General features: G+C 36.7%; 1 protein-coding gene across 1 annotated transcript; it reads left to right on the forward strand.

Moving 5' to 3' along the window:
- The first annotated feature begins 6402 nt into the window (after positions 1 to 6402).
- Positions 6403 to 12443, forward strand: LOC127076557 (disease resistance protein RPV1). The gene is made up of 6 exons (XM_051018242.1): positions 6403 to 6991; positions 8056 to 8142; positions 8367 to 9465; positions 9913 to 10188; positions 10426 to 11205; positions 11758 to 12443. Exons 1-6 carry the CDS (start codon positions 6525 to 6527, stop codon positions 12286 to 12288), a joined length of 3240 nt encoding a protein of 1079 aa, XP_050874199.1. The 5' UTR covers positions 6403 to 6524; the 3' UTR covers positions 12289 to 12443.
- Positions 12444 to 16994: the final 4551 nt, after the last annotated feature.

Below are 16994 nucleotides of genomic sequence, written 5' to 3' on the forward strand. Positions count from 1 at the left end.
AGAGGTACATATCATCGGCGATGAATTGAAATCCAACTGATCTATACCAAGCCATATAAGTACGACTTGGTTTTACCTCATTTGGCATGACTGCGTCAGTTAAGACATGGTCATGACGGTGCTTCCACTTGCGACACTCTGATCTTGCGAATTATTGCCAAGGGTTGTAGTTCCATTGGTCGTTCACTTTACGCATATGCCATTCTCCTAGGCTAGCTGGGGGATCTGGGATATTCTGGACCATACCAAACTGCAGCTTCACACGATCGGTGTTGTGCAGCTCCACTGTTGTGAACCGTATTATTGGTGTGCATGTTGTCCATACGGCTGCGTCTTCAGGGTTGATCTGATGCTCATGATCCATATTAAGGTATGGACGCCAAATGAACTGAAATGTTAAAGATAATAGGATTTAAATGAATGTAGAAAAAGTCAATATAATATGAAGAAATAATGTAATTATTTTGCTTACGTCTGCCGGTCGAAGGTGATCCAAAAGGTTGCGATATTGAGTAATACAGTGTCTCGGACATCTACTGTAATTCATACCGCGTGCCGACCATCTACACCAAAAAGTTAAAATAAATTAGTTATGGGTAATAAAATGTAAGGAAGGATGTAAAGATATAGCAATTTAAACAACTTACTTTTTTGCATATGGAAAAGTGAAGGGGTTGCTATTGACCGGTGCTAGAGATGGTAGTCTTGACCATCCCCATGCTTGTAGCAAAACAGCACATCCAGAAAATGTAGAAGTATCTTTGTGGCAGTTTTTGCACAAAGAACTATACAGATAGGCTAGACATGCGGATCCCCAACTATAACTACCTATTCTATCTATATGTCTAAGTAAAGGTAAGTACATAATATGCATGCTAGAACCACTACCTTCGTGAAATAAAAAGGATCCTAGTAACAACATAATGTAACACCTAGTTTTGATGATTCGAGCATCTTCGGTAGAATGCTCATCTAAATAAAAACTATTATAATATGACTTTAGGCGTGATAGTAGTATACCTTGTCCCCTAGCATTATCATCTAACAAATCAACGTTTAAAAGCTCCATGCAAATTGAATTTGGAAAGTTGGTCTTACCATTAACAGCTTTGCCTTCAATTCGTAGTCCTAAAAGCATGTAGACGTCTTCTAACGTCACGGTACACTCACCGGTTGGAAACCAAAATGTGTGTGTCTCTGGCCTCCATCTTTCGCATAAGGCTAGAATGAATTTGTTATCTATAGACCAAGACATAATTTTGCTAAGGTGACCAAAACCGGCGAGTTCAACATAAGGTTGAATCATCGGGTCCATTGGGACAAATTCGTGGACTCGAGTGCGAAACCTTGAGACATCCTATAATAGAAATAATGTAACACTTGACTAAGTCGGTATTTCAAAATAAAATGGGGTTGGTGGAGATGAAACATAAAAAAGAAGTACACGAAAAAACTTACGTATGTCGCGATGTTTGCAACTGTTCCTCTGTGTGCTTCGCCCATTGTGAGTAAAGACATATTGTTGGGGAGTTGTGTAGATGAAAATGGAAAAGAAGTAATGTAGATGAAGTAGTGAGAAATGTAGATGAGGTAGTGAGAATGTTTGTGTGGAAGAATTGATGAAGGAGTGGATCAATTTATAGGCAAATGGAGGAGTGCATGAAAAATGTGTTTGCATGGTGTCTCCACCTCATTTGGCGACCATGTACAATTTTAAGGAGGGGGCGCCATTCAAATTGGCGACACCATAGGGTACATGCATGCAAGGCTAGTTCTGAATGCATGGTTTCGAGGACTGACTACATGGGGGCGCCATTCAAATTGGCGACCATGTACAAGCCATAAAGGTAGGCGCCAAACCAATTGGCGCCACCTTCTGCATGTCTGACACGTGGCATTGTTGTCTCCTGCATGCTTAACAAAACACTTATGGTTGGCTTGCATGATTGACACCTCATCTCTGACCATCTTAGGTGTCCGACACGTGTCTGTCTTATCTCCTGTATGCTGATGACTACCTTCTTGATAGCTTGCCTGGCTGACACATCAACTCACACTGTCTTGCAGGATTGACACATCATCTCAGACACGTGGCTCTCTACTATCCTGCATGCTGAATACTCACTTCTGTCTTGCATGACAGACACATCAACTCTTGACTACCTAGCATGCTTGACACATCAAGTCACACTGTATTGCATGACAGACACCTCATCTATGAAATTACTTGCATGCTTGACACGGTATCTCAGACTTGCTTCAGTGTGAGACAATGATACCATATATTTAAGTGTCTTACTATCATATTCATCTGCACTTGCAAAATCCTTTTCATCTTCACTCACATTCATCTTCACTCACATTAATACTTATCATCTGCAAAATACCTAGCATCTTCACTCACATTCATCTGCACTTGCAAAATAGTTTTCATCTCCAAAATGTCATCTTCATCATTATACAGTATCAACGTTCACTGCAACGGTGAAACTTTTGAGTCTGAGATTCATGGTTTTTGTTTTAAAAACACTGATACCATTAGAGTGACGATGAAGAGAAATGCAACCTTTTTGCATTTCAAAAAAAGAATACAATCCTTCATAGCATCAGGTAATGTGTCAAAGATGACATATCAGAATCCTATATTTTTGAGAATGGTCAATGCAAGTTTTTCCCCCTAAAGATACGAGACGATGAAGATGTTGAAAGCATGTTTCTTAGTCATGAACATTCAGGCATGGATTGTATCGAGTTGTACATTACTCTACAGCCATGTATACCGTCTCAACAGTCTCAACTAACAGATCAGGATCCAGCTGGTGGAGATGCTGCAGATGATGCACAATGGTCAGATGAACTCAACCCAGAAGCAGAAGTAGAGGTCAACGTTATTGATGAAGAAGAAGAGGAGACTGAGATACAGGTTGATCACATCCTGAATAACGACGATGAAGATGAGGCTCAACCACCACCAATACCTCCTACTCATGCCTATATTCCTCCTCAACATATGACAAATATGGCTCTTAACGACGATGAAATGTCCGACAGTGTCTTCTATAATCCGTATCCGAGACCAGTAGGCGAATTAAAGGTGGGAGACATGTTTCGTACCAAAGAGGAATGTGTCTTGGCAATCAAAAAATACCACATGAACAACTTTGCTGACTTTACGGTGAAACGCACTGATTCTAGAAGGTATGTTATCGAATGTCGTAACATGCTTTGTAAATTTCGTTTGGCTGCATCTTACAAGAAGAAAAATGACTCTTGGGAGATCGCATCAATAGACCCACCACACAGTTGCGTCGCAACAACGGTTGAACAAGATCACCGTAAACTGAGCACAACTTTGATATGTCGAGACATTCTGCCATTGGTAAATAAAGACCCATCAGTGAAGGTGAGTATAATTATATCCCATATCCGAACAACATATAATTATACTCCATCTTACAAGAAAGCATGGATTGCGAGGACAAAGGCTGTTGAGCAGGTTTTCGGAAACTGGGAGGACTCATTCAAGGAATTACCACGGTTTTTATGGGCACTAAAAACTTATGTCCCAGGAACTGTGGCAATTCTGGAGACAGTGCCAGCAATGATGCCAGACGGAACCTGTGCTACAGGTAATAGAATATTTCACCGTCTCTTTTGGGCATTTGACCCGTGCATCAGAGGTTTCGCTTTCTGCAAACCTCTCCTACAAATTGATGGCACTTGGTTATACGGAAAATATAAGGGTACGTTGCTCATGGCAGTTGCACAAGACGGTAACAACAATGTATTTCCCATTGCCTTTGCTCTTGTTGAAGGTGAAACGGCTGGTGGATGGGGTTTCTTTCTTCGACATCTCAGAACGCATGTCGCTCCACAAGCCAATCTATGTTTGATTTCTGATAGACATGCTGCCATCGAAAGTGCCTACAACAACCATGACAACGGATGGCATGATCCTCCTTCTACACATGTCTACTGTATCAGACACATTGCACAAAACTTCATGCGTGCTATAAAAGATAAGAATCTTCGCAAGAAGGTGGTGAATGTTGGGTATGCTTTAACTCAACCGTCTTTTCAATATTATCGTGATGAGATTCGTCTGTCTAATGAAGACGCGGGGAGATGGATAAATAACATCCCAGTTGAGCAGTGGACAAGAGCATTTGACGGTGGTCGTCGATGGGGCCACATGACAACAAACATTGTGGAATGCATGAACGGGGTTTTCAAAGGAATTCGAAACCTGCCGATAACCGCCTTGGTAAGATCAACCTATTATAGGTTGGCTTCTATGTTCGCAACCAGAGGTGAAAGATGGAGTGCAGTGTTAATGTCTGGACAAGTATTCAGTGAGTGTTGCATGAAGGTCATGAAAGAGGAGAGCATCAAAGCTACGACACACGCTGTAACAGTGTTTGACCGTCAAAGACAAAATTTCAGCGTCCAGGAAACAATGGGCAACAGTGACGGGAGACCAAACTTAGCCTACGCGGTTAAACTACACAGAAGTTGGTGCGATTGTGGAAAATTTCAGGCCTTCCGCATACCTTGCTCCCATGTCATTGCAGCATGCGCTTATACTCGTCAAGACGCTTACACCCATTTATCTGATGTGTACAAGGCAAACACCATCGTGAACGTATATAGTCAAAGCTTTTCAGTACTACCAATGGAGGATTACTGGCCTCCATATGAAGGAGATATTGTTTGGCACAATGAAGAGATGCGTAGAAAGAAGAAAGGAAGGCCAAACAGCACACGTATCAGAACAGAGATGGATTCCACAGATAAAATGATAAGATTATGTAGTATCTGTCGTCAACCAGGACACAACAAAAATAACTGTCCCAATCAAGGAGCATCATCTAGATCTTAAGATTTTTGTAACATTTTATCTAGACCTTAAGCTTTTTGTAACATTTTATCTTGCTCTTATGCTTTTTAAAACATTGTATTTCTGTAACAATCAATCAATATATATCATTAAGTTCTTGTTACAACGAGTTTCATAACCAACATCAGTACAAAACATCTGAAAACATAAATAATTCTAACTGATTACAACAATCAAATTAATGTCGTCTCGACCAAACATCATTTCCCTAGCATCCTTATCAGTCTTCATTCGCACCCAACTAAAGATACTGTCAAGTCTCTCAATACTTCTGATTTTTTCCCCTTCTGGTATTTTCCCGTCTAACCATCGAACCAGCTCCCTCTTCAGTTGATCTAACGTGGTGATGTTCCAAAACAGCATAAGCAATTGAGGTTTGTCTCTCGCATAAATCACCTTACCGTATCGGCGACGAACACCAAACATGATAGGCAAATGATTATATGAGTTGTGGAACAATAGGTCACACAACGCATCTATTTATAAGACAAAAAAGGCATTTTATGAGGGACTCGCCAATTGAGTTGGCGCCTCCTTTTAAAACATACACATAGGCGCCAATTGGATTGGCTAGGGCACCTACCCTAGCCTAGGGCACCTGCCCTAGCCTAGGGCACCTGCCCTAGCCAATCCAACTGGCGCCTCCATTCAAGTTTTAACAACAGTCGTCATATGAGCAACTTTCATGTTCATCAAAAATCCATTTGAAACTTGGAAGCTCATCATTCATTTCAAAACATTATAGATCATTTTGACAGAAACCCTAATTTTAGGTCAACTTCGCAGGGACCTAACTCACTCATTTTTTATTATTTTGAGGTGGGACCAAGTGCATTAGAAAATTTAAGATGTCTACTTCAAATGTTATGTTGGACAAAATTTCATAACTCTAAAAGAAACACATGAAATAATGCAAGACATTATAGGTCAGATTACAGTTGAAACCCTAATTTTGGGTCAAGTTCGCAAGGACCTACCTCACTCATTTTTAATTATTTTGAGGTGGGACCAAGTGCATTGGAAAATTTAATATGTCTACTTCAAATGTTATGTTGGACAAAATTTCATAACTCTAAAAGAAACACATGAAATAATGCAAGACATTATAGGTCAGATTACAGTTGAAAAACTCAGAAGTCCAACTTCAACTGCCCATAACTTTCTCAAAAAAAATCCAAATGATGCAAAATTTATATCCAAATTCATTGTCTTGAAAAGATCTACAACTTTCATGTTGAAGGTTTTTTCATTTGAGGCTTTTTTAAGGGAGTCGCCAATTGGATTGGCGCCTCCTTGTAATTTTTAAGAGGGGTCGCCAATCCAATTGGCGCCTCCTCCTAAAACTGGGGTAGATTGGGAAATTTTTTGAAACCTGGGTTATTTTGGGAAATTAATTGAAAATGTGGGGTATATTGGTAAAAAATCCCATTTCTGGAGCAGTCGTTAGAAGTCTCAAATATTTTCTTTTAAATTAATCAAGTAATTAATCAAAATTGCGCGCTACCCATTTCTATAAACCATTTTGAACTGTGTGGAGCGTTGACCTTAAATAGTACTTTACTGATTCATATCTATAGAGTGAGTCTTGTGCAACCACTCATCTTCTCTCATCTCTAATAACAAATCCATGTTTTCTTCATCATCATCCAGACCCCAATGGATCTACGACGTGTTCATCAATTTCAGGGGAAAAGACACTCGTAGCAATTTCGTCTCTCATCTCTATGCTGCACTATCAAATGCTGGAATCAACACTTTTCTCGACGATGAAAATCTTCAAAAGGGAAAGGAACTTGGACCAGAGTTACTGCGAGCAATCGATGGTTCTCAGATATTCATCGTTGTTTTCTCGGAAAACTATGTCCACTCTAGTTGGTGTCTTGATGAACTCCAACAAATCATGAAATTTGACACAGATAAGAATCGAGTTATTATGCCTGTATTTCACGGTGGTATTACCCCTTCTTATATACGTGAATATGCTAAGCAAACTTTCGGAGAAGCTCTCACTAGAAGTAGCGACAGAAATAATTTGGAAAATCCACCTAGGAGAACACTCAACAATTCTTCGAAATGGGATATGAGTAATTTCAGGTAAATTTTTCTATTCTGTTTTGGTTACTCGTACTGCAATTTATGATTTTGCTGTTATTGTGTCATTACAAGATTTATTAAACATAATTGAGCATTCCAATTATCAAGGTTACTTGCAAGATACATAAGAGAGTATTTGAACTTGATTAAGGCTATATTTGGTATAAAAAATAGTAGACGGCAGTTGAGTTGGTAGTTTTGCATGGAAATCAGATGTAGAACGCGGATTTGAACGTGCAACATTCTATTTATTCATCAAAATAAATTCTAATGACAATTGAACTAGTTTATTAAGATGGAATGCCATTAAAAAAAGTTTTATTAATTTTTAATTTTTTCAATTAAGGTAACAATGATAAATTTCAGAGAAAAAATGAAGCTACTTGAAACTATCAAATAAATTATAAAACAACAATCAAACCTTATCCCCATTATATGCTGCCGGCTAAATAGATCAACTTCTCTTCAAGAATATGTTTTTATCCAAATCGTTAATCTCAAGATCATTTTTAATAACTTCTCTTATAGTTTTTCTAGGTCTTCCTCTACCTCTAATTGTTTGATATACTCTCCTTATCAAAGAATTTATGGATCTTGTCTTTACATGCTCAAAACCAACACCATCTTTTCTATTATAGGTGTTACTTATCATTTATAATCTTATCATTTCTAGTCTTATCACACATACAGCGCAACATCCTCATCTCTTTTACAACTATTTTATTCCTATGTTGATTTTTAACTGCACAACATTCTTTTTCATACAACATGGTAGGTCTTACTGCAATCCAATAAAATTTTCCCTTTAAATCTATAAGCTATAAGCCGATATATTATAAGCTTGGTACAATAAGTTATAACCTCGTGAGAAAATGACAGTTACTGAACAAATCTTTTATAAACATATGAAATTATAAGCTATAAGACTTAAGTTATAAGCTTAAAAAATGGCTATGCCAAACCAAGCCTAATGGTGCTAAGTTGACTCGATTGCAAATTGGTTTAATGATTTTAACCTTATAATCTTTCATTTTTGTTTTTTGAATTTTTTTTTGTTGAAATAGTCAAAGGAGTGATGTGAAGGAAAATCCACGAAAGAAAGCACTCATTGATGCTTCGAATTTGGCTGGTTGGGATATGAATAATTACAGGTAAATGTCTTTTTAGTTTTATAACTTCATTTCTAATAGGTTACTTGCAACTTGGAAGTGTTCATACAAAGTTCAAAGTATTTGAACTTGATTAGTGGTGTTAGTTTAGATGATTGGAAATCGAGTCAAATGTCAGTTCATGATTAGCAGTACTATGTTTTAAGCTTCTAATCTTTCATTATTTATGACCTTCTTTGTCTTTTGAAAAATATTTATTATTGCAGTAAGGAAAGCAGTGTTGTGAAGGAGGTTGTTGGCCAAGTTTTGAAAAAAGTAGACAAAAAATGCTTACCTATCCCAGATTTTCCAGTTGGGCTAGAATCCCGTGCAGAACAGTTGATTCGGTTTTTAAGACATAACACAAGAGAAGTTTGTTTAGTAGGGATTTGGGGAATGGGGGGGATTGGCAAAAGCACCATTGCCAAGGTCATCTACAATAATCTTTGTTATGAATTTGAAGATCGAAGCTTCCTTGCTAATATTAGAGAAGTTTGGGCGAAAGATAGAGGCCAAAAGGATTTACAAGAACAACTTCTTTCAGATATCCTAACAAGAAAGATAAAGGTGCATAGCGTTGAGTTGGGAAAAGCTATGATCAATGAACGACTCTCCACAAAACGTGCACTTGTTGTACTTGATGATGTGAGTACGCTGGAGCAACTAAAGGCACTATGTGGGAGTCGAAATGGGATTGGTTCAGGAAGTATAATAATCATCACAACAAGAGATGTGCATCTACTTGATATCCTTGGAGTTGACTTTATTTATGAAGCGGAGGAATTGAATGCGTGCGAGTCCCTTGAGCTTTTCAGTTGGCATGCGTTTAGGGAGGGGCATCCAACTGAAGGTTTTCTTAGCCTCTCAGGAGATGTAGTTTCCTATTGTGGTGGACTGCCACTAGCCCTTGAAGTCCTTGGATCTTACTTGTGCAAGAGGAGAAAACAAGACTGGCAGAGTGTATTATCAAAGCTAGAAAAGATACCAAATGATCAAATACATGAGAAACTAAAAATAAGCTTTGATGGTTTAGAGGATCGTATGGAAAAGGATATATTTCTTGATGTATGTTGTTTCTTTATCGGTAAAGACAAAGCTTATGTTACAGAGATACTAAATGGTTGTGGATTTCATGCTGATATTGGAATAACAGTGCTGATAGAAAGAAGCCTCATCAAACTTGAAATGAATAATAAGCTTGGAATGCATGCTTTGCTACGAGACATGGGAAGAGAAATTGTTCGTGAAAGTTCACCTGAGGAGCCCGAGAAACGTAGTCGACTGTGGTGTCATGAGGATGTAGTTAATGTATTAAATGACCATACCGTAAGAATTTCTTTACACTGCATCTTGATTTTTTTTTATCATCTTTCACGATCTTTAAAGATATAAAAACTATGGTTTTTTTAAAATGTTTTTTTACTTTTCCCATCAATAGTCGAAATGTAGCGGGGTTCATTATTTCGCAAGTGTTTGTCCTTGTTAAAGATGCAATATAGAAAACAGCTTAGGCTTAGGTGTTCCTATCTATTTCTTTGTACATTAGGTTTTTTTGTCCATGTTAAAAATCTTAAAAGTTTCCATTCATGTGTCTTCATGTAGCATCTCAATTTTTCGGAGAAGTTCGTTCATGGAATCATGTCATTTTATATATGATTGTATTTGTTGCTTCATGTAACAACTCAAGTTATACTTGTTGCTTTTTGGTTACCAAACAACAAATTATGATTTCCTTTTTAATTTACTTTTCTATGGTCTTTCTTTGTGTTGCAGGGAACAAACGCCATTGAAGGATTGGTTGTGAAGTTGCAAGGGACCAGTAGTGTTTACTTCGATACTATTGCTTTTGAGAAAATGAAGAGGTTGAGATTATTGCAACTTGATCATGTACAATTCATAGGAGATTATGGGTGTTTTCCAAAGAACCTGAAATGGCTTTCTTGGCAAGGATTTCCTTTAAAATACACGCCAGAAAACTTTTATCAGAACAATCTAGTCGCTATGGACTTAAAATACAATAATCTTACACAAGTTTGGAAGAAGCCTCAGGTACATATATCACTAGATATTTTCCATTTATAATCATGGTTATTTTTGCCACTATTTCATTTTGCATCTTATCCTCTAATTTTTATTTAAAACATTTATTTTCTTATTGTAGTTGATAGAGGGACTGAACATTTATAAATCTCAGTCATTCAATGTATTTGACAAACACCCGTGACTTTTCAATGGTAGCAAATCTTGAAGATCTAATTTTTCTTTTAAACAATTATTTTCTTGCAGTTGTTGCAGAAGCTAAAAATTATCAATCTCAGTCATTCCAAATGCTTAAAAAGCACCCCTGACTTTTCAAAATTACCGAACCTAGAAAAACTCGTTATGAAGGATTGTCAAAGTTTGTCTGAGGTGCACTCATCCATTGGAGATCTCAAGAATCTTCTTCTAATAAATTTGAAGGATTGTACAAGCCTTAGCAATCTCCCAAGAGAGATATATCAATTGACATCAGTGAAAACTCTCATCCTCTCCGGCTGTTCAAAGATTGACAAGTTGGAAGAAGACATGGGGCAGATGGAATCCTTGGCTACACTGATTGCAAAAGATACATCTGTAAAAGAAGTTCCCTATTCAATACTAAGATTAAAAAGTATTGGATATATATCCTTATGTGGATATGAAGGATTACCGCATGATATTTTTCCATCTCTCATTAGGTCTTGGATGTCACCAACAACGAATCCCTTATCACACATTCCTCCTTTCGGTGGTATGTCAATGTCTCTTGTTTCCCTGAACATAGAGACTAATAGTTTGGGTTTGGTCTATCAATCAAAAATACTTAGGAGTTGTTCAAAACTAAGAAGTGTTTCGGTACAATGTGACTCAGAGATTCAACTGAAACAAGAGTTCAAAAGATTTCTTGATGATCTATATGGTGCAGGTCTTACTGAACTGAGAACATCACATGCATCACAAGTTTCGGATCTTTCCTTGAGATCTGTTTTGATTGGAATTGGAAGTTGCCACATTGTCATCGATACTCTTGAGAAGATCTTATCACAGGTTCCTTCTCTATTCTCCCACCTTTACTGATATTTATCATTACTTAAGAGAACATGGAATTACCTTCCATTTTCTTTTTTTCTTCAACTGATAAAAGACTCCTAAATATACAAATCTATTCAAGTTATCAATAAGAGAAACTAATATAAATGATAAGTTCATACGTTTAAAATAGAGAAGAAGTAAAATTTAAAACATTATTATGTTATTTTTTTTCTTCTTTTTCTACATATCATTATTCTTTAACTTTATCTTCATTACATTTATTCGAAGTTATACATGGGTTTAGTCCTTAAGATCTAGAAATAGAAATAGGAACAAAATAACAAAATTATATTTTTGTTGATATGAATGATGTAATGTATACTAGGCCTTGTATATTATGAGACATTCATCAATGAAGGAAATACAAGTAATAGTAATGTGCAAGTAGAGCTAGTTAATGAAAAATCTTTTTCAGTATAGTACTTTGACACAATAAATGTCAGAAAATGTCCATTGCATAGCATAATTGGAATTATTTAAATAACTAAGCAAATGCTCATGATACAGAGATTGGCAACCAATTGTAGCAATTCTTTCTTTCCGGAAGACAATTATCCTTCTTGGTTAGTCTATAGAGGTGAAGGAGCTTCGGTAAGATTTCAAGTTCCCGAGGATACTGATTCTGTAATGAAGGGCATAACTCTGTGTGTTCTTCATTCATCATCATCTGAAAAACTAAGATCGGAATGTTTGACTAGTGTCTTGATTATTAATTACACAAAATTCACTTTCCATATTTACAAAGGAGACACAGTAATATCGTTTAACGATGAAGATTGGCAAAGCGTGAAATCAAATTTAGGAGTTGGTGACAATGTGGAGATATTTGTAGCTATTGGGCACATATTGACTGTTAAGGAGACAGCTGTGTATCTAATATATGGAATGGAAGTTGAGCCAACAATTCAAGTGGAAGCACAACCATCACCTGATGTGAAAGCAGAACCATCACTTTTTGTCAAGAATAAACCATTACCGAAGACAAAAAGAATTTCTTTTACAAGACTTGCAAAAAGAGTGAGAAAATGTTTATGCTGAACCAGAATTGAGATCTTACCGATTTTATATTGGACATGCACTTTATTATATATGGAACTCTCTTGTATGTTTTGTAATATATTTTAGGGAGAGACTAGGGAGGATGTACAATGCTTGCTTGGGCATTAATGTGACTTGCAAAATTTTTAATCTTATTTAAATTCCTAATTACTTAGGCAACCAAAATTAAGAATAAGCATTAAGAATAGTTAGTATATACTGTTTTCAAGCACCAATCATTATTTCTAGACTAAAGACACATATTCTTAAACTCAAACATTCAAAGATTAAACTTCATTCATTAAGCAAAGAGATAAGAACATGGTTCAAATCATATACATAATATTTAAATAAACATTTTGTCATCCTCAACAAAAGAGATTAGCTACTCTTAAAGATGAAAGGAAGGAAAAACCAAACAACATATGGAAGGAGGCCATTTAATCTTCAAAGTTTTGTTTCCTGGCTTGAATAACCAATGAAATGATGTAGGATGAAACCCTTGCACCACACTCTTGTATATCAACTGTGTTTTCTGTAAAAACAGCCATAGATCCGTCCAAAGTATGAAAATTGAAAATTTGAACACGTCCGATGAATGAAGTAAATGCACACGCATGTCATGTGCACCCCGGAGCAACTCTGGCAGTGAGGAAATTGGTTAAATGCGCTCAAGCATATAACATTTGATGCTTGTATTTTGATTGAGTTTTTCACTATTTTGAGGTCTGAATTTGGTTACAGTAGCTTCATAAAAGTTGAAGTTATGGACCTCAGCATCATGTTATCAATGCATTAGGATGTTAGTAACTCTATCTATGATCTTAGACTGCTTCTGCACCAATGTTGGAAATCTTCACTTTGTCACAGAATCTTATCAAATATGTTTAACAGTCAATTCATGCCCCAAAACTACAAAAATCTGCATATTGTCACCAAATCCTAAATTTGATACCAGACCTTGCCAATCTTCATCATTAAAAGACGTTAGTGTGTCTCGCTTGTATATCTGGATAGTAAATGTTGTGTAATTAATGATCGGGATACTAGTGAAACATTCAGTTGTCAGGTTTTCAGGTATTGATGAATAAAGAGCACATAAAGTTATTCCCTTCAAGTAGAAATCATTATTCTCAGGCACTTGAAAAATTACGAAGGTCCTTCACATGTATAGGCTAACCACAAAGGATAATTGTCGCCCGGAAGAAAAGAATCGCTAGAATTGGCTGCCAATCCCTGTATTATGAACATATGGTTAGTTATATATGTAAGTCTAATTATGCTAAGCAAATGGAAATTTTGTGGCATTTTTATGGCCAAAATAGTGTACTGCACGGATAAGTGTATACAAAGAAACTGATCCAATGAAACCAGGCAATATAGTTCCTTTGTGCTTTCCAACAAGTCAGCTTTCAGAAAAACAGCCGTAACAGATATATGTTTGTCTACAAGTTCTCTCTTGGTTCTATGATCTTACCAATGTTTTAGAAAATACCTTTATTTTATTTCAATCAAACACTTTCTCTTTAGAACATTAGCAATGGTACTGCTGTCAATTAATAATTTGTTTTTCACACACAATTGATTCTAATGAAGGGTTACATTATAGCAACATTTACCCTACCTTTATGGATTCCTACTAACATAGAGAGGAAATAAACAACATATACTAAAGCTTTTAAAGCTCATTACTTGTAAAAACAATTACCTAGTCAGTAGTTACCTAGTTCTTGATAGATTTTAGCTTCTTTTCTTATTAGATTGTAGATGGAAACTTTTATACTACCATTTAAATAAAGAAAGAAAACCATTCCATGTTCTCTTAACTAATAAATATTAGTATATGTGAAAGGATAGAGAAGGAACCTGTGATAAGCTCTTCCCAAGCATATCCATGACTACTTGGGAACTTCCGATTCCAATCACAAGTGATCTCAAGGAATGATTTGAGGCTTTTGGTCCCTGTGATGTTGTTTCCAACTCAGTCGAATTCACATCATATAGATCATCAATAAATATATCTAACTCTTTAGTAAGTTGATTCTTTGAGTGGCATTGAACCCAAACACATCTAAGTTTTGAAAGGATGGTAAGCATTGTGTTATGTATCATACACACGTCGGTGTCAGACAATATAAACATATATGATTAAATTCAATTTATTTATTTTCACAATTTATTAACGTGGTGGACGTGTTAGTGTAAAATGCTGTGGTTGTGTCGGTGCTTCATAACTAGAAATTAATACACATAAGTATATAACCGCAAAGGGGCAGTAGCCTTGGCATATTTGTAATGCACCTGAGATGAGAGTGAAAATCATGCAGCCAAATAATTTCAGCCAACAGTTATGGAGAGCAAAACTAGTCCAGAAACAAACAAAGAGTTGTGCTATCTTGATAAGATTATAGAGGATGCTCAAAAGTTCTTACAGTATTATTTAACAAAACATCCAGCACATCCTCATGAAACCACAATCGACTATGCTTTGCAGGCTCTTTTTCTGAACATTCGCCAACAATTGCTCTTCCCATGTCTCGTAGCAAATCATGCATTTGAAGCTTGTTATTCTTTTCAACTTTTACGAGGCTGCGCTCCATGAGGATAGCTATTCCAATATCAGCATGTAGTCCTCAGCCATTCAGTATCTCGGTAACATCAACTTTGTTCTTTCCAATGAAGAAACAACATATGTCAAGAAATATATCCTTTTCCTTATAATCTTCTAAACCATCGTAGCTGATTTTCATGTAGGTGCTTTAAAAACCAACACCATCATTACAGTAGCCAAGTTGCCCCATTCTAGTCTTTCTTACCTAACAAATCAAATGTTACAAGCAACACCAAAACAAACTCAAGATACTGTCATCATTTTGATTTCATTGAAAACAAAGTTTGTGTGAAACAAAAACCTAGAGGTGTTCATTTACGGTTCAAAAAAAAATGAAACTTACATGTGAAGGGAAGCCATGGATTAATATGACAGAAGGATTATCAACATTTTCGCTTTCAACACAAAACCATCTACTTCAAAGAACTATTTGGGAAAAAATCCAATGGCCAGGACTCAGTGAAAGAGGCACTAGAGAAAGAAAAAGGTTGCCTTAGAGAGTTCAAACAGAAATTACAGCATCAAAGCTGTGAAGCAAGGCCATGCGAACAAAAGGCCTGTCAAACAAAGATTACTCCACACTTGTCTCCCCTAGGAAAGTCAAAAGATGGGAAATTCGTGTAAAAAAGGATGAAGATATGGCAACGGAAAGTTTGGATTCTGATTCCGGAGAAGAGCTAGACATAATTTATAACATGATATCAGTGTTACCAGTGGAATATGATTAACTCACTGAGGTGACAGAAGATGAAAATAGATTAGCCTACGAATTGGCAAACCACAAACCCCTATGCTACGTGAAAAAAAATGGTGTTATAGGCAAAGATAAGGCCATTTTTTAAAGGCCTGACTATGGGATGCAACAACACCTTAAGCCTCACTTCATTTGGGCAAAGGTGGAAAATGTGGGGATCATGGAGGAGAGACATTCAACATAATGTCACACTCAATGTTAAGGAAGATTCGTAAATTTGATATCGACCTCAGACCTCACAAGATGGTTCTTTCGAACTATGAAGGAAATACAGGTGCTGTCTTGGGTATTATTCAGGTTGACGTCATGGTAGAAACTATAGTCAGGTCAACATCGTTCGTGGTTATCTCAACCAAAGCAAATTATAATTTGTTGCTGGGTCGGGAATGGATCCACGACGTAGTGTCTGGAGAACCATTTGCTCTAGAAAAGGACATATTTCATTCCATAAACTACATCCAACTCATGAATTCATTTCGGAATATGAAATTATGGGAGAAAGTTTGACCAATGCTACAGGATGGTCGACCGAAGAGAACGATGACTGAGTTAGAAGCACTGGCTCGGATTTCGGCGTAAGTGGCTGAAAATAAAATGAGAATGACTTTAGAAGCCAGAGCTCAACAAAAATGGATGTCGAAGCCACAACAGTTGAAACTAATCAAAATGGCCAACCAACAGCTCCAGAAAGTCACAGGCTCAACTGCATATATGATGACGCCTTTGGGGTTTGAGAAAGACCCAATAACCTTAACCAAAAGGATGCAAGCACAGGATCCTCTAGAAGAGATAGACTTAGGGGATGAGACGACCAAAATGCCAACATATATAAGTGCCAAATCGACCCAAGCCTGAGAACTCAAATAATTAAAGTGTTAAAGGAGTCCAAAGATTGTTTTTCCTGGAATTATGACAAGATGTCAGGACTTAGTCGGGATTTGGTGGAGTTAAAACTGCCAATTATGTCTGATAAGAAGCCAATAAAGCAAATGCCAATAAGGTTTACGCCAGAGGTCTTGTAAAATATTAAAGTAGAGATCAAAAGGCTTCTCAAAACTAAATTCATAAGAACCTCCAAGTATGTTGAATGGTTAGCAAACATTGTCCCTATAATTTAAAAGAATTAGGCTCTTAGAGTCTATATTGACTTTAGAGACTTAAATGTTCCTACGCTAAATGACGAATACGCAATGTCCGTGACAGAAATGCTAGTCGATTTAACGGATGATTTTGAGTATTTAATTATTTTAGATGGTTATTTTGGATATAATCAAGTTTTTATTGCAAATGAGGATGTGTCGAAAACGGAATTTCAATGCCCTGGGGCCTTGGGGTCTTATG

The sequence above is a fragment of the Lathyrus oleraceus genome, chromosome 4 (assembly GCF_024323335.1).
Source record: "Lathyrus oleraceus cultivar Zhongwan6 chromosome 4, CAAS_Psat_ZW6_1.0, whole genome shotgun sequence".
Lineage (NCBI taxonomy): Eukaryota > Viridiplantae > Streptophyta > Magnoliopsida > Fabales > Fabaceae > Lathyrus > Lathyrus oleraceus.